This window comes from Gracilinanus agilis, chromosome 1 (genome assembly GCF_016433145.1).
Source record: "Gracilinanus agilis isolate LMUSP501 chromosome 1, AgileGrace, whole genome shotgun sequence".
Taxonomy (NCBI): domain Eukaryota; kingdom Metazoa; phylum Chordata; class Mammalia; order Didelphimorphia; family Didelphidae; genus Gracilinanus; species Gracilinanus agilis.
This window is the reverse complement of record NC_058130.1, coordinates 681152675-681172185: the sequence shown is the minus strand read 5'-3', so window position 1 is coordinate 681172185 and position 19511 is coordinate 681152675. Positions and strand designations below refer to the sequence as shown.

The 19511-nt window shown below is 37.2% G+C and overlaps 1 protein-coding gene across 1 annotated transcript in view; it reads left to right on the top strand.

The window, feature by feature from the left end:
• Positions 1-19511, top strand: part of ADCY8 (adenylate cyclase 8) — a 345650-nt gene that overhangs the window by 146631 nt on the left and 179508 nt on the right. The window contains exons 3-4 of the mRNA XM_044669210.1: positions 281-411; positions 10864-10975. Of these exons, the coding sequence (XP_044525145.1) occupies positions 281-411; positions 10864-10975 (243 nt within the window). The remainder of the gene's footprint in view (positions 1-280; positions 412-10863; positions 10976-19511) is intronic.

Sequence of the window (19511 nt, the reverse complement as noted above, 5' to 3'; positions counted from 1 at the left end):
CCTGCCTTCTTGGGGAGGGAGAAGGAAAAAGAAAGGAGACATTTTTGGACATAACTGATGAGATAATTTGTTTCTCTTGGATAAGCTCATTTATTATAATTTATTACATATTTATAATAAATCAAATGTATTAAATGATTGTTACATATATTGTTTTACACACACACACACACACACACACACACACACACACACACACATATATATATGTAGCAACTAAAAAGAAATTGAGGAAGCCATGGTCTAATTAATCCAACCTTTGCCTATTCTTTTGTTTCAGGAGAGACTGGTACTTTCTGTATTGCCTCGGTTTGTTGTTCTTGAGATGATCAATGACATGACCAATGTGGAAGATGAGCATTTACAGCATCAATTCCACAAGATCTACATCCATCGCTATGAGAATGTCAGGTGAGAGATGGACCATGCACATGGACACACATGCAGAAGTCTGGGGAGAGGCATTTGTGGAGTAGTAGGTAGAGCCTTGGACTTGGAATCAGGAAGCTTTGGGAGCAAGTCATTCCTTAGATATTCACTAGGCTTATGGCCCTGACTGCTTGTCTCTAAACCTCAGATTTCTCTAAACCTCAGCTTTCTTCTCTCTAAGATGGAAATAATAATGATCTCATGCAGTTGTTTTGAGGACCAAATGCAATCATATATACAAAACATTTTCCAAAAGCTTAAAAGGGTTATGTAAATGTCAACTCTTTTTACATGCTCTCATCCATATGAACTTGATTTATTTTTATGTTTAATGGCTTCTGCCTAAGATTAATGTCAGGGACCTTTTCACTTGGTTTGTTAATCTTTTACTTTAGAATTCACTTGAGGTCTTGATATTTCTTGGTTTAATCAGGAGTTAATAACTTTTGTTTATTCGTGCATGTATGTTTTTTTAGATCAGTAGAAACTCCTGTCCATGCAGATAAGTGGCTCATTTATGACTTAAAGTCAGAGAGTTGTCTGCAGGTGTTGAATAATTTCATGACTTGTCCATAAAAACATAGCTAATATATGACAGAGGCAAAACCTGAACCCAGATCTTCCTGACTTCACACTTCCTGGCTCTACTCACTAAACTATGCTACCACGCATTTGTTAGGATGACTTTTGACCTCTCTAGAGTTTGTTAGAACTGTTTCTTTGTTTGTAAGAGTTGCTCTTATTATTCACTTATTATTAAAATGGTGGAAGGAACATCAGTCTGTGATTTTGTCAATAAGTTGGAAACATAGTCCAGAATGATGAATATTTATTCCTTTTGTATGTTAATATTCCACTTTGTGATTAGATAAGCCCATTGCCTCTCATCTTGACTTCCTCCTTTTGGTAAAATAATTTCCCCCCTTCTTACAAACAGACCTCTTTTCCCAGTACCTGCTTTATTGCCCTTGGCACATCTCAATTTGAAATTCCTTTGTTAGCCAAGGTCCTTCCTTCTTTATTGAAAAGTGACCTCTTTGTGCAGATCATATCCAAGTCAGAAGCAAACTCCTTGCTCCAAGAGCTTAACACATAACACTGCACATAGTAGATAATCCACATAAGCATATATGTTGTATGTACATATATATATGTGTATATATATTTGATAGTTATGAGCACCAATGAATCAATCTAGAGGAAATAGTATTCAAAGGATTATTTCTGAGAAAATGAAAAAAAAAGTGTTGTCAAGAAGCACATAAAAAAAAAAAGAAAGAAAGAAAAACCTATTCCCCAACTTCAAAAGAATGCATGCTCAAATTCCTTAGGAAAACTGGGTTTCATAAATATCAACTTCTTTTCTTCGATTATCCATTTCTGGAGCACCCCTTGTTCCTGCACAGCTGAAGCTATTCAGCCTTCTTGTTTTTTAATCTCTGAGCTGAGCTCTCTGTGATTGAGCCCCTTTTGCAGAAGTTCACACTGCACTAAATTAAAATTTAGTTTACTGCCCTACATTTTTCAGCTTCTTCAGTGATGGGAGCTGTTTCTAAGGGAGAAGAATCCACACAGAGCCCAAGCTGCTGGCAACGGGTCTCTCCCCTTCTTGCTATTTACAGCAGCAGTGAATGCCAATGGCGTCTTTAGGTATTGAGGAATTAAAATCAACAAGCTGGTGTGGAGCGGCTCCTTCCCACTTGAAGGCTGTTTGGTGTTAAAAATACAACCTTGTACTCTATATTTGAGGAGCATGGTCCCTCCACCTGCATCTGGGAGCCAACCTAGAATCACTGCTGAACCTGCCTCCCCACCGTTTTCAAAACAAGTCCTTGCTTCTTTTTTCCCCAATATTATTCTTTCTTTTTTTTTATGTTTTATTTTCTCCTTTTTGAGGGGGTTTATATTGATATCATCACCCTTTCCTAGATATTTGGCTCCAAATTCTCAGTTTATTAATAAAATCGTTCATTCTTTCATCTCAGTTTTGCATCTGTATGAAGTAAATAGAGATGAAATCATAGAAGAAAAGTCAGTTTTTCATAATCATGAGAACATTCAACTTTCTGGCATTGCCAATGGGATGGCAAGTTGCATAAGGGGCAGATTTGAGTTGAAATGAACTGCCTTTGAATTTAACTGATTCTCCATTTCTGGAGGTCTTTAAAGGAAAACAGAATAGTTGTCAAAGTTATTGTAGAATGATCAGTTATGCTTTGAACTAAGTGACCTCTAAAATTCCTTCTAATTGGGCGTGTCTCTACTTCTATATGGCCTTGGGCAATCCCTGATTGTAGGATTGTAGAATTTTAAAGTTGGAAGAGAATAGAACTTTCCATTCAACCTTATGCTTAGAAAATGAACACCAACTACAGGTCACTTGGCCTCTGTTTAAACACCTTCAGTTGAAGGAAAAGCATCACTTCAAGGAATGAATGAACTTGTGATTTCATTAGTATAGGGAGCTCCCACATGGGAAAACTCCTTCTATCAAAGTAGCTTGCCACCTTCTAGGTACCTTAAGGGTCTGCCAGATTTACCTGCAGCACTTAGGATAAAGGATTTACTAGGGACAGAGCCAGAATGTATCTGAGCCAGCTTTTGAACTCACTTCTTCCTGCCTTCAAAGTCAGCTCTATCTAATTCTGCATGTTACATCCCAGTTGTTAAAGCTATCCCATTCCATGTTAGCCATAAATGCAAGGCATGAACTAGATGAAGGGCATAACACTGCTAAAAACTTCTAGCTCTGTATAACACTACAATTTTGTATTCTGCATTGATTGTTGTAACATCTGGATTTAGGTAACTTACAAAGCAGTGGTTCTTCCCCAATTTTCATCTTCTTCATTTCTCCATTAACATTTAAGGCTGTGGTCTTTTTACTATTTCTGTCTCCCTGTGTGTGTGTTTCTGATGGAGTTTGCCCAACAATTCTATTTCTTTCTATCTCTGTCTCTCTAACTCTATTTCTTTTTGTCTCTGTATCACTGCCTTTGTCTCTATCTTTGTCTTTGTCTCTCTCTTTCTCCCTTTCGTTAAGTTTTAATAGTCTAAAAACATGATAAGAATTTGGAGACCTCCAACATATCGTGTTGCAGTTTGCAAAGTGCTTTGCAAACACTGTCTCATTCAATCCTTACCAAAACCATGTGTGTAAATGGCACAAACCTTTAATATTCTCATTTGAGAGAGGAGAATACAAAGCTCAATAAAGCAACAGACTAAATCTCATACTCAGGTCCTCTTCTCCAAAAAAAGATTTGGGGCACAAAAGCCTAGTTACCAGGCCTGGTTCTGCTATTACTAACTGGGTGGCTTTTAGGTAAGATACTGTGATTTGGTGGACCTGAGGTTTCCTCTTTGTAAAATAAGGTAGCAACAACAGTAGTGATAACAATGATGATAGTAATGACAGCTGACCAATGCATCGAGATTTTGGTGTTTGCAAAGTATATTATCTCTTTTGACCTTTATGACAATCCTGAGAAGTTGGAAATACAAGTATTTTTTACCATTCTTTTAAAACAGGGGTCAGTAACGTATGGCTCTCCAGCCATATCTGGCTCCACCTCCCGACTGGTCAGTCTGGGCAGAGCCCCAGAATGTGTCCCAGGAGGCCCTTCAGCCCCTGCCCCATATTCCAGTGCCTTCTGCCTCCATCCTCCTCCTTCCGCAGGCATTTATGGCTCTCAAGGCCAAAAAGGTTGCTGACCATTGTTTTAGAAATAAGGATATTAGGTTTCAGACGGTTTTAAGTGTCTTGCCCAGGATCACATAGCTACTGAGTATATGAGATAGATTTTGAATTTGAATCTTCTTAATACAAAGTCTAGGACCCAGAGCCATTGTGCTATCTCTCTTCTACATAGCACTCCTATTATCAAATTCACAACCTTTTGTAGATCGTAAAACAACCAAAAAAAAAAGTCACTTATTACAATATGGAGTTACCTTGCATGTGAAATTCAGTAAATGTTTCTTTAGCTCCTCCCTTTTATAGGACAGAACCTTTTTACTATGTATGAGGGCTATATAGTTAAAAACAAATAATCTTAACCTCATGGAGCTTACATTCTCTGGAGGACTACAGATAAATAAATGTAGGGTAATTTGAGGAGGGAGAGAGATCAGCCTTAACAAGCAATCAGGAGAAGAAGAATTCACAAAGGTGATGTCATCTGAACATTTCTTCAAGGAAGGTAATTTTGACAGGCAGAGAGAATGCAATCAAGGCATAGATATTAGAAGGACTCTTTCATAAATGAAGTGAAATAAATTTAATTGTCCTTAGAAAAAGATGGCTGTCACTAATCGGGACAGAATTTATTGTGAATGATTTTACTTTGGAATATCTCAAGCTTAAAAGATGCTAAAAAGTAAGTCATTGGGTTGCTGTTTGCATTTATTTTTAACAATCACACCAGAATTTATACATGTGAATGAAAACTGTTCTCCTTGAAACAAACATTTTCTTAGAAAATTATCCAAAGATGCTACCACCTCTCATGACTTTTTAGGCTCTCCCACTTTGAGGCTTAATCTCAGGGTCACAATCCCATAATCTTTCATTTCTGGGATTCTTTGACCTTTAATGCAGGCAAAGAATGTGTGTAAGAGTATTCAAACTTTTCCTTTCAATCATTGATATCTTTTAAAAATTATATATATATACATATATATATATATATATATATATATCTTCATACCTTTTTTTAAGAGAACAGCTCTCATTTGGAGGTATATATTCTTCTCTAGTTGTTATAAAATTTTAATTAAAAAAAAACAGTGACCTATATTGTCTTTATTTTGTTTTTACTTCCTCAATAGTCAATCCCCCATAAAACCCTTCTTTGAAGCAAAGATCTACAAATTGATTGTGTGAAGACATATGCCTTGTTCTTTATCTGTAGTCCACCACCTCTTTACTGAGTGAATCATTGAATTAATTAAAATAATAAAGCCTTTCAGTATTATTTTCCTTTTAATTTTTGTAGTCATTGTGTATGTAGTTCTTTTGACTTAATCTTCTTAATTTGTTCTGTATCAGTTTTTGAAGTCTCTAAATAATTTATGTTGATCACTACCTACTCCTTTATTCTCATGCATCTCAACCCAAATCCTGTCCCTCCATACCAATGGTTCCCAAACTTTTTGGGCCTCCCACCCCCTTTCCAGAAAAAATATTACTTAGTGCCCCCTGTCACATACTATCACTGCCCCTTACAGTTATTCACTGCCCCCAAATGTACCTGTGGCCATCACTGCTCCCTAACCCACACTGCTCTATAATGTCTCCCTTTAGGGTTATGCACCCCTCACACTGTGTTCTCTAGAATGTCTACTCCTAACACTGTGCTCTCTGGAATGTCTGCTATTATAGGTAAAAAAAAATTATTTTTATCTTAAATCTTTTCCTTTCCTAAACCTTCTATCTTCAGGCTCTCACTGAGGCTTGTCTCCCTCTTAATGTCACAGCCTTCCTAGATATTCTTTCTAGCACTTCTACTTTTCCTTGTTCTCTCCAATTTACTGGTCAAGGTAGCCCTATTAGAATACCACTTCTCAGTGGATTGAGAGCCAGGACTAGATCAGGGAGCTCTTAGGTTCAAATCTGGCCTCAGACACTTCCTAGCTATGTGACCCTGGGCAAGTCACTTGACCCCCATTGCCTAGCCCTTACCACTCTTCTGCATTGGAGCCAATACACTGTATTGACTCCAAGATGGAAGACAAAACTTTAAACTAACAAAATAAATAAATAAAAATAAATAGCTAAATAAATAAATAAATAAATGAAAAAAAAAAATAGAATACCACTTGCTCCCCAAAGCTATTTGCATATTTTCTTTCTTCTACCATTACTTAGTAACCTCTCCTCCTTTAAGGTTCACTCAATTTATATTTATTTTTTGTTGTTGGTTAGTCAATTAATTATGTTCAACTCTTTATGACCCCATTTGAGATTTTCTTAGCAAATATACTGAAATTTGCCATTTTCTTCACCAGTTCATTTTACAGATGAGGAAATCAAGGCAAATAGGCATAAATGATTTGTCCAGGGTCACGTAGCTAATGTGTCTAGGTCTGGATTTGAACTTAGGCCTTCTTGACTCTAGAGCTATCCACTGTACCATCTAAATGTGTATTTATTACTTGATCAAAATTCTGGTAGCCACTGTATACTGACCTTCAAGACATTCATCTTCTTTCCATAATTGGTCAGTGCCTAATTTATAATCTTTCTTTTCTAAATCCAGCCTTCAAGACACTTCCCAGCTGTGTTACCCTGGGCAAGTCACTTGACCCCCATTGCCCACCTTTACAACTCTTCCACATATGAGCCAATACACAGAAATTAAGGGTTTAAAAAAACAAAAAACAAAAAACAAAAAAAATCCAGCCTTCATATTAAAGTACTTCAACATGCATTTCAATGTTGCCTCATCCTAACCTTTCAGTTCATCAGCTTATTCATTTCTCCTAACATATTTCTCCACCCCACCTAGAAACATATCCTTGATTGTTATCACCAACGAATATGCCTCTCCTATCTTCCTTTTTCTAATCATAATCTATTGTCATTTCAACTCTCCTTGTCACCTTGAACTCTGTGCTTTGTCCTCATGGTGACTTCCAATCCCTTGACCCCCTCAGTTCTTTCCTAAGCCATCCTTTCTGCACTGGCTTTATTCTCTTCTCTTCCTGATCTTGACACTTTGGTGAACCAGTTCAGCACCAAACCTTCCTCTTCTCTCAAATCTTTTGCCATTTTATCCTGTTAAAAATCTTGCCATGCTAAACCCTGACATTGGATTACTCTCAACATCTGCTCTCTTAGCTCCTACTCATGTACAGTGGAATAAATCTGGAGGAAAATGATGAAACAATGCTGACTGACAGTCTGCTGCAGATTTATGTTACGTATTGCAACTGAATCCTCATCAAATAAAGACTCTCAATTCACTATCCTCCTTGAAACAGTCATTTCACGAAATCTTTTCATTGCTTTTCAAAACATCCATGGCTTGTCTTCCCCCTATTTTCTCAGCTGAGAACCTTGCTTCATATTTGTCTGAAAAAACTCAAGCTATTACATAAAATCTCTTTATCTCACATCTCTTAAAAGCCTTTTGCCAGTATCTTTCTTCACGTGACAAGATGGTCCTTTTTGCCTAGGCGAACCCTTTTATATATGTGTGTGCACTCTTCCATCCTGTCTTCTCCAGTAGATAGTCCCTTCTATAGTCCCCATTTTCTCACTTATCTTCAAACTCTCCCTGTGTGGCTCCTTTCCTGTGACTTACAAATATGCCCATGCCTCCTCTGTATTAAAAACAAACAAACAAAAAATAACAACCTCACTTGATTTGTCTGTCTCTATTATATAGTTCCCAAATATCTACTCCTTCTTGTGGTTGAATTTCTTTAAGAAGACCATCTAAAAAACTTTGTCTCCAATTCCTTTACTCTCACCCCTCTTACCTCTATAGTCTGACTTCCAGCATCATTATTCAGCTAAAATTGTTTTCCTTATAGTTGTTCGTGATCTATTCACAGTCAAATCTAATAGCCTTTCTCAGTCCTCATCTTCTTCACCTTTTTGAAGCTTTTGACACTGTTAATCATCCTCTTCTCTTTGACATTCTTTTTCTCCCTAGAATCTCTCTAGGATTCTGGGACACTCTCTCATTCTGGTTTGCAGTCTCCTTTGCCAGATTTTCATACAGTTAATGCTGAGTGCCCCTCTAGGGCTTTGCCTTTGGGTCTACTCTTCTCCTTGTATAGTTTAGCGACTTCATTGAATCAATCATCATCTCTATCTATCCCAATAATTCAAAGATCTACTTGTCCAGATCTAAAACCTCTCCTAACTTATAGTCTAGGATCTAAAACTACTTGACATGTCTAATTGAATGTCCTCTAGACTTCTTAAACTCAATATATCTGAAATAGAACTTATTCTCTTAACCCCCAAATCCTTCCCTCTGCCAATCTTCTCTGTTACTGTTGAGATCACCACAATCTTGCTAGTCACCTAGGCCCACAACCTAGGTGTTATCCTCAATCGGGGATTTCACCTCTCATATTCAATATGTTGACATCTTGTTGATTTTACATTTATAATATCTTTCATATACACCTTCTCTCCTCTAACAGTGCCACCACCCTCCTCAAGCCCTTAGCACATTGCCTCTGAAATATAGCAATAACTTACTGGTTGATGTCCCTGAGAGAAATCTCTCCCCATACTCCACTTACCTATCAAATTAATCTTCTTAAAGTACAAGTTTTTATCTTATCTCCACCACCCCTACTCAAGAAGCTTCAGTGCCTACTTATCAATTCTAGGATAAAATATAAAATCTATTTTGCATTCAAAGTCCTTCTCAATCCTACCCCCTTCTATATTTTGGGGATTCTTATACCTTGCTTACCTCCATATACTATCTGATCCAAGGACACTGACCTCTTTCTTATTCCTTCCACAAATACTTCCATCTCTTGACTCATAATGTTTTTATTGTCTATCCAGTTCTCTCCCTCCTCACCTCTGCCTCCAATCTTCCCTGGATTCCTTCATTTAAAGGAAGTGCCATCTCCTCCAGAAAGCTTTTGGCTGGCTCCTTTTAAGTGCTAGCATCTTGCCTCTTTTGATTATCTCCAATTTATCTTGTCTATATGTTGCTGATGCAGAGTTATTTCCATGTTGTCTCTCACACTAGTTTGTGAAATCCTTGTGAGAAGGGAACTGTTTTCATTTTTCTTTATATCTCGAATGCTTAGCAGAGTAACTGGCATATAGCAGGTCCTTCATAAATACTAGTTGCTATAAATTTACCGTGGTGTTATAATGTACCGTCACCTTCACCCTGCAGCCATGCCACAGGGAAGAGAATACTAACTCAAATCCTTTGGCAAATCCCTGACTTTGTTAGTGAGAAGATTTCCCCTTCCAACATAATCCATACACCCAGCCAACTGTATGACTTCTGCCTCCTCTTCTTTTCTGTAAATCTTCCTTAGAGGAAAGAGCCAACATGGTAGCCATCTTCCATTCACATTAACACAGAGCATGGACAGTGGTAAACATAACTGGAGGAGAGTGAGCATATAATAGTGGAAAGAGGGGAAAGTGCAAATCAACAGAAGGCTTTGTTTTGATACTTGCTGCTAGTTAGCCATGGGCCAATCACTGTTCTTCCTCTGAGCATCAGTTTCCCCATCAATAAAACAGTGATAATAATATTTACTCTGCCTGGCTCATAAAGTTGTGATTCCTCTATGACATCCCTCTGGCTCTTATCTGTGTGACTTTGGGCAAGTCACCTCACCTCAGTGGCCTCAGTTTTCTCATCTGTACAATAATTCTTCATGATCAAAGGCTTTTAACTTAGATTTTTAGAAGGTCTATAAACTTAGAATTGGAGACAAAATTACATCTTTATTTTTACTTACTTCTACCTGACATTTAGAATTTTTTTCAATTATTTAAAAATATTATTCTGACACTTTACCAGTGTCAAAGGTGTTCATGACACAAACACACACACACAAATAAGAATTTCAATCCTATGTGATCTCTCAAATTCCTTCTAGTATTAAATTCCTCGATCTTAATTGTCCTATAAAAACTTAAACTATCATTTTATGTTTTACAGTTTTCTGACTTGAATAAATTAATAAATGGAAAAATGCTCTTAAAATACTTACTACAGATCAGGCATCCTAAAAAAATCCTATAAAGTAAAATACTTACTACTGATCCCCATTCTAAGCACTGGGGATACAAATATAAGCAAGCAAGACCCTCTCTCCCCTTAAAGAGTTTATATTCCAAAAGAGAAAACAATAGGATTGGAAAGTAGAGAAGTAGAGGAGGATGAGGAGTTGGCAGTGGTCTGGAATTGCATAGTGACTTTTGTTAGGTTCACCATGCAAAGAAAGTGTTTCACCTGTCCAATCTCAGGGTACTAGGGGCAGAGTCCTACATGAAATAGGATGAAGATATCCATAGTAGAGACAGCATGGTTTGGAAATAGCCTAACCAAAAAGCTAGTTATATAACTTAGTTAAAATTTCACTGATTCTCTCCTAAAAAAATTTTTTTTTGTTTCAATGGAACTTACTTTTGGAACAGAATTGGTGAGTTTTAGAAACAGCTCACAAATGGTCTGCCAGCAACAAGAATGGGAGCTTTCAGTATTCATTTACACTTCCTGAGCCTGTGAATTGACCTCCTCCTGAATTAGACCAGGTTTAAATCCTGGCCCATTCATTCATTCCCCCTTGGCTCCTTCAGCAAAGCAGAGCTAGGATCTCAAACCCACAGTTGCTTTGTTTGTTTACATGGTGTTGATGTGTCTCCCAGGATGGATTAAAATATTAATATATTTTCTCCTCACCACCACCCCCCTTCCCTTTTGTGTTTAGTATTCTTTTTGCAGATGTTAAAGGATTTACCAACCTTTCCACGACCTTGTCAGCACAGGAGCTGGTCAGGATGTTGAATGAACTCTTTGCCAGATTTGATCGACTAGCCCATGTGAGTTGAATTTAATTCCCTCTCCATCTTCAGAAGGAGTATGAGGTTGCATGCTTAATTAGGGAGGAGAGGCATTTCAGCTGCCATCACCAATCATGCTATCTATCTACATTCTATCCTCTGAGCATTGACAGGAGACTCTCCAATCTTTTTGCTGGATCGATGTTGGTTAGTTAATGACTCTTGTTAGAAGATTTGCTGTCTAGTTTTTGCCCTTTTTGAGGCAGCTGGTTCAGTGACAGTCCGTTAAAGGCAGGGGGGCCATTCAGGAGACATTTTCCTACTGCTTGCCTCCCCCACCATCACTTTCCTATCTATATGGCTTACTGCCATCTATACCAGAGAACAGGAAGGAGGCTTTATTCATTGATTATTGGGTGCTTTCTCCGAGCTAAACTCTGCCACTTGGAATGAAACTGAATTTTCTCAAGGTCATATAAATCCCCTAGACTTTCTATAATGATAGCTGAATTTTTCACTCTTTTGAGCCCTTTCATATTTTAAATATCTGCTTTGGAGCCAAGAACACCCAAGCTTTATACTTCAGCTTAAATGGTTCAAAATAGTCTTAAATGGTGGCTTGATAGAAGGAATTGTGTTTGAAGATACTTAAGATATCATTTAGTCCAACTCTTTATCATTTTATAAATGATGAAATGGAGGCAGACCCAAAGAGAGGAAGTCACACAGGTAAAAAGTTGAGTCACAATTTGAACACAGGCCCTCTGACCTTAGATCCACTGTTGATTCCATTATAGCATGAATGATTTCATTCTTTTTAGCACTGAAAACTTAGATTCTGTGTCCTAAGATCACAGAAACTACACTGGAACCTGACAACAACAGTGAGTTGGAATATATTAATATTTAAGGGAAGTCTATTCATAATCATATCCAAAGGAATATGTCTATTGCATCTTCAATAATTCTTCTTTATAAAACAGGTTGTCTCTAATGTGGCTGATTCTATAGTATAGACCCAATGAGTCCCCTTATGATTCATTGCATATTTTCTTTCAAAAAACTGATTTCTACTGATATGGTACAATGCTCAGGCAAAACCAGTCAACTTGGAAAATTCCTCAATACCTTTTATATTTAATGATTAACTCACTTTGGTGTCATATTAACCTAGAGAATCAGAAGAAGCTTAAATTTTGTGATTCAGGCAACAAGATAAAGGGTAGCATATACCTTGCCACTTCTTCCTATTGCTCCCGGGATAAAATGCAAACTCCTTTTTCTGGGCATTTCAAGACCTTCCACAGTATGGCTCCAACCTAACTTTCCAGATTGATTTCATATTGATTTCCACCACACTCTTTAGATTCCAGCTAAATTGATCTATTTGTTGTTCCCTATACATGGAATTTATATTTCCCACCTCCACACTTTTGTATAAGATGTTTCTTCATATTTTAAATTTTCTATTTCCTCACTTCTACTACCTAGGATCCCTAGCTCCTTTCAAGATTCAGTTCCTGTTCCATCATCCACATAAGTATTTTCTCAATCTTCTCAATCCTTGGTGCTTTCCCATTCCCAAAATGACCTTGTATTTATTTTTTTACTGACTTATCTGATTACATGTTTTACTCAAAAGAAGTCAATCTATTTAAGAGTAGGAACTGTTTTTTTAATCATTTTTTATCTGTGTATCTCTATTGTCTGACATAGTTACTGGCCAATGGTATTCACATGAGAAATGTTTCTTGACTTGAACTAAATTAAATTTAAAATGGATGAGTAGAGAGAACATGGCAGGTTCCATTAATATCTATTTCTCTACTCCTTTAAGTTCCACTGATCACCTGCAGGGGGAATTCTGGTTCTTCACTAAGTTAAATAATACTTTAAAAGCTTGGACTGAATCTCTCTAGAGGCTAGATATTTAATAATTAAAAAAATATTCTACAGAGAATTCTTTGGTTCTGGAGTTCCTTAGATCTCAGTAACAAAGACAAGATTGTATTGTTCTCTGCACTCATTAAATGCTTATTGGGGAAAAAAAGACCATGTAGATTATTTAATTAATGCTTTGATGATTAAGTAGGTTTGTGAATTCATTGATGTGGGATCCTCTCCAGTTTTGCAAATCAATATGCCACTTCATCATGTACAATGTTTGCTGAATAATCACCTACAGAGAGTCTGCCCTCTACAGCTCCTTAAAAAAATCCTTACCTTCTGTCTTAAAATCAATACTTTGTATTGGTTCCAAAGCAGAAGGACAGTAAGGGGTACACAGTGGGGGTTAAGCGATTTGTCCAGGATCACACAACCAGTAAATGTCTGAGGCCAGATTTGAATTCAGGACCTTCCATCTCTAGGTCTAGTTCTCTATCCCACTGAGCAATGTAAGGATGGGATTTGTGCAAGGGGGATGGGACAAAAGGAGGGGAGAGCTAGAAGAAAGTCTCACCCTCATAGACTTTCTCTCCTTCTATCATAACATTGGTACTTGGCTCTCTTTATTGTTCTAGCAACTTAGCTGTCCCCACTCTAGGTCTCTTAAATACATGGATACCCCAAGGAAGCACACGATGCACTACCCATCTGTTATCCCCTCCTCTTGATACATAATCATCCTACTTTCTTTTTTGATCAGGTGTCTTTCTGACTGTATCATTTGTGACACTTCTCCTGTGAAGCTTTTCATTGATAATGTGCTGTAGTTTAATACAACTATAATTTCTGGGGAAATGGTGGTATCCCATGACTCCCATGTAAATATCATTACAAGATATTCTTTTCTTGGGCCTTTGTTTGAGAATCATTAAAGCTGCTATAGTTTTCCAACTGCAATCAATCTTCCTCTTCTTTCAACTATCTGCTTAATTTACAAGCAATTTATAATGTCTGTTCAAAATATATGTACTGATGTACTAATGCTACACACTTCTTACCAAATATATAGCAGGGCCTAGATAATAAGGATACTTTATTCATTTAGACACATCTTTTATGGATAATTACACCAGACTCTTTTGAGTGATTGTGGAACTCACATGGAAGGCTTTTAGGCTTGCTTCAGTTAACACAAATTAAACTACATTCAGGAATATCAAGCCAATAAATAAACCTTTCCTATCTGTGGGGGATCCTAGACCTGCACTGAACAGAGAATATGAAAATATGTTTCCTACAATGTGTATAAAAATAACAGTCCAGTTCCAAGTGGCTTGGAACATTTTTATAAGTTTTATTCCTCTTTGATACCATTTACTTTTTGAAAAACAGACTATAGATATAGATAAAGCCCTACATAGGCTATTCTTTTTTTCTAAACTCTTTATTGGTTTCAAGGCAGAAGAATGGTAAGGGCTAGACAATGGGAGTTAAGTGACTTGCCCAGGGTCACACAGCTAGGAAGTGTCTGAGGCCAGATTTGAACCCAGAATCTCCCATTTCTAAGCCTGGCTCTCGATTTACCAAACCACTTAGCTGCCCTCAAGACTATTATTTTAAACCTTTTTTTGATTCTTTTGTGTCAGAGTGGCACCAATTGTAACTCAGATGAGTTACCACTGAGTCAGTCATGCATTCTGGTCCCGTTGGTGATAAAACTATTAGAGCAATGAAATGGGCGCAGAAAAGTCTGTATTAATCGAACAAGAGATAGGGACTAGAAATCGTATTTCATTTCTATAGGGAACTCTCAGATGAGTGAAGTCCCTCTACCAAAGCAATTCAGCATCTTCTCTGCAATTTCCTTTCCTAGAAATTTGCTGAGAGTACCAAAAGATTCAATGACTTGCCCAGAAGCATACAGCTAGGTTGTGTTCAAAGCAAGACTTGAACTCCCTGCTTCTTGTCTCCAAGGCCAAGTCTGCGCTGCATAGATTATTTATAAAGTATACATATATGTACACATTGACACAGGTGGTTTCTGCCCCGTAATACTTGTACTTGCTTGCTCTATTTCTTAATTCATAAGTAGCTTCACTGTATAAAACTCTACCTTCTAGAGTAGACAGAATAATGGACTGAATACAGGATGTAGTTATAATAATGGAGATGTGGAGAGCCATTTGGGCATGGGCTCTCCTGTGGATACTGCATGGACTGTGAAGACATCCCCTTCAGTGCAGCATGATGTCTGAGCCCACCACGATGGCAGGGTGAGAAGGGGAAAGGAGACTTAGGAATGAGAAGGGGCAGAGAATGAGCAAATTGGTCTGCTTTTCTGCCCAGGGAAGCCTCGAACTTGTGTTGTTACCTGGATGTACGCCTAAGAGATGTGCCTTCTGGAGAATGGAGTTGATGAACTAAAGTCATCCAGTTAGTCATTTTAGATAGGCTACGTGTGTGTGTGTGTGTGTGTGTGTGTGTGTGTGTGTAAGAGAGACAAAGAGACAGAGAGAGACAGAGAAAGAGAGAGAGAAAGAGAGATATGTATAATATATGTTTTATTTATATTTATGTACATAACCTTTATATACTATCTTAGGTGTATGCATGCAAACACACACACACACACACTTGCTTATATATGAATGGTTCTTAGCAAAAAGTTTGAAGTGAAAAAGTAGTCAGTCCTTCCATCTCTTACAGTTTATACTTTAGTTAATTTCTTTAGCACAGGAATAATAATAAGTCCTGGTTATTTTTATATAATTTATATAATTATATAACCTGATTTATACTCCTGTTCATCAGTACATCAGATTATACACACAAACACATGTGTATGTATATATACTTTGTGTACACAACACATGTATGTTGTACATTACATATATGCACACATATGTGTTTTCTCTGTGTGTGCATGTTTATTAATGAATAAAAGTAGAAACCAGGGTGTGTAATTAGACCCATCACTATTTCTGTGCTAAGGAAATGAACTGGAGTACAATACAAATCCTGGGGGAAGGAGGGAGTCACTACCTACCTTGCACACCTTGCCAAAGGCAAAGAATACCATCTTATTTCCTACAGGCCAGGCATTCCAAACTGTCCTCTTTCACTTTAAACTGCTACAAATCATTCATGGCAGTGATATATACAGTAGGCAAGTGTCCATCCCGCTCCTTTAAGCCTGGCTTATAATGATAAGTCAGAGAATCAGGGAACAAAACGATTTTTGTTGTTCTATCTTTGAAGGAATCTTATGTGATTTTTATGTAGCTCCTTGGGTGTCACTGGGACTATATTTACATATGCACTGGAGGTTCTTTTTGGGTAAAGAACCTTTCATCTCTTCTCTGATTCCATTCTCTGCTGTGAAGGTGACAAAATGTTGATCTGCTGAATTGCATGCTTTTTTTAGTCAATAAACAAGAACCCTAATGGGATCTGATATTTGTTGTACCTTTCATTCAACTGGAATATTTGATGCTGTACCATAGAACATCATTTGTAAAAGCATGCCTGCTCCTGTTGATACCTTCATCAAGGATGCCCTACATATATATTCAAATCCATCAAAATGGAAAAAATAGACATAAGAACTAGTAGTTATTAATCATTCCCTATTGAAATTTTGACATTAATAAGGTCCTTTATTTTCATAAGATTTAGTATTTTTCCTTTTTTCAAGTATTGTGAGACTTTGCTTCTGATGCCCTCAAAATTACATAACCTCAAGAATGGAGCATTTTTGTGGATGCTTGGTCTAGTTCAGTTACACTTCTTTATTGCTTTATATTACCTTTTCTAATGCTATTTCTGCTCTCCCATGGAGCACAGCAGACACCATAATGTTATATTTGAATTGTGCTGGTTCCATTTTTCTGTTGATAAAAGTCTTTTATTTTAGAAATTATGTAAATCTTTCTATTTCATATTTGTTTTACTTCTAATTTTATCTTTAAATTTCATCAGGATAGCCTGGATTATCTTTCACAAAAAGGTCTGTAAATAGTTTTTTATACCAATCTTTTTGAAGTTTTGATGATATGGCAATACTCTTCATTACCTTCCATTATCCTTCTCCATAAGATTTTACTCATATGTATTCTAAAGCACTTAGTATGACACCTGGCACATAGCAAATGCTGTATAAATGTTAGCTATTATTATTATTATTATTATTATTATTATTAGTAGTAGTAGTAGTAGTAGTAGTAGTAGTAGTAGTAGTAGTAGTAGTAGTAGTAGTAGTAGTAGTAGTAGTAAATTAAGGTCACCTTTGGCAGCTCTTTCCATTTGACAAGCTAGTCAAGTATTTGCTGCTAACTAAAGCAGTTTCTGAGCTCTCTTTAGTTTCCTTGTTGAAGCAATCCCTTATATTAGTCAAATTTCTTTAGGAAACTAGTGATAGACCATATAAAGTTCTATTTGTTTCCCCATTTCTCATTTCCCAATTACCCCATTTCAGTATTAACAACTTATTTAAGTAGGTCTAGTTGGAGATGGATTCCATGTCCCTTCTTATTTTTGTTTCTTCTGTTCTGACACAGATTTTGAACTTTGTTCTAACAAGTTTAGAGTCTGGTTATATAGAGAGGGCTAGAATGGAAATAATTACCTGATTAGTGACAGTCATGCCCTTTGTTAAAATATAATCAATTTTGGGGCACCTGGGTAGCTCAGTGGAGTGAGAGTCAGGCCTAGAGACAGGAGGTCCTAGGTTCAAACCTGGCCTCAGCCACTTCCCAGCTGTGTGACCCTGGGCAAGTCACTTGACCCCCATTGCCCACCCTTACCAATCTTCCACCTAGGAGACAATACACCGAAGTACAAGGGTTTAAAAAAAAAAGAAAAAAATATAATCAATTTTATGCTTTATATTGTTGATTGCTCACCGTATCCAGTGCCTCTTGACTTTCTTCTTAAATAGTGTGCTCATGCTATATATGTATAGTTTACAAGTTATTTTTGTCTCTCATTTCTCTCTCCTGAAAAATTTTCTAATATATATTTTTGTGATCATCCCTAAATAACCACCTTTTCATTGAAGCCACTCAGGATTGAAGCTTATGTTGATTTAATATGTAGGCTCTTATCAAGTTATTTGTGATAATGACTCTCTGTGTCTTTCTGTCTGTCTGTCTGTCTCTCTGTCTCTGTCTCTGTCTCTGTCTCTGTCTCTCTGTTCCCCCCCCCATAGGCTGATCTTTATTTTTTTTTAATTTAAAACCCTTACCTTCCATCTTGCAGTCAATACTATGTATTGGCTCCAAGGCAGAAGAGTGGTAAGGGCTAGGCAATGGGGGTTAAGTGACTTGTCCAGGATCACACAGCTAGGAAGTGTCTAAGGCCAGATTTGAACCTAGGACCTCCCATCTCTAGGTCTGGCTCTCAATCCACTGAGCCACCCAGCTGCCCCCCTAAGCTGGTCTTTAGATATAGATGAAATCTCTTGTTAAGAATATTAGCTAAGGGGCAGCCGGGTAGCTCAGTGGATTGGGAATGAGGCCTAGAGATGGGAGGTCGTAGGTTCGAATCTGGCCTCAGACACTTCCCAGCTGTGTGACCCTGGGCGGGTCACTTGATCCCCATTGCCCACCCTTACCACTCTTCCACTTAGGAGCCAATGCACAGAAGTTAAGGGTTTAAAAAAACAAACAAACAAAAAATAATATTAGCTAAAATATTACTGAGCCCACAATTAGCACCCTGCAAAAAAAAAAAAGAGTGACCATTATATTTGAGTTCATTTTTCATAAGAATCACTGGAACTAGAGGTGCTTAGCCTGGAAAAGACTATTTAAGGGTGACATAGTAATTATTTCCAATATATGAAGGAATATCAAAGATAAAAAGGAGAATATATCTGTTCTGTTTGGCTCCAGATTGCTGAAGTGGGGGCAATAGGTGGAAGCTTTGGAAAGACTAAATTAATCTTGGTATGAAGATAAACTTCCTAACATTTAGAACTATCCCATAGTGGCATTGACTGGCTCAGGAAGTCATGGGTTTGTCAGCCCTGCAGGCCTTCAAGCAAAGTCTGGATTATTACTCATCCATGTCATAAAAGGGATTGTTATTCATACATGATCAGGATTAGACCTTCAGAGGTTGCCCCCAACATGAGAGTTCAGTAATTTTGTAGCTGATCAGACCCAAAATATTGAAGAATGCTTAGATATCAAGAACTATGCTAGAGTGATAGAGATATTTGTGAAGCATATATGGCAATGCTTATTAAATATATTGATGGCATAAAGCTAGGTGGAATGCATAATACTTTGAGTGATAGAGTTGGAATTCAGTAACAAATCTCAGGCAAGTAGAACAATGCATGGAAGCTAAAATTAAATTTAATAGAAATTAATATAACATGAAATGTTAGATTTATATTAAAATATGTTAGGAGGAGAAAAAAATGATTGGAAAACAATCCATGCCAAAAATAATCTCTCGGTTCTAGCAGACTGGAAGGTGCAGTATGAGTCAACAGTGTGACATGGCAACTAAAAATGTTAATGCAATCTTAGGCTTCATTAAAAAAGGACAGATTTCTAGAGTTAGAGAAAGGATAATCTCATCTACTCTTGCTTGGACAGACTTCATCTGAATTCGTATGTCCAGCTCTGGGTATAATATTTTCCAAGAGTGATATTCTGGAATACCTCCAAAGGAGAACAAT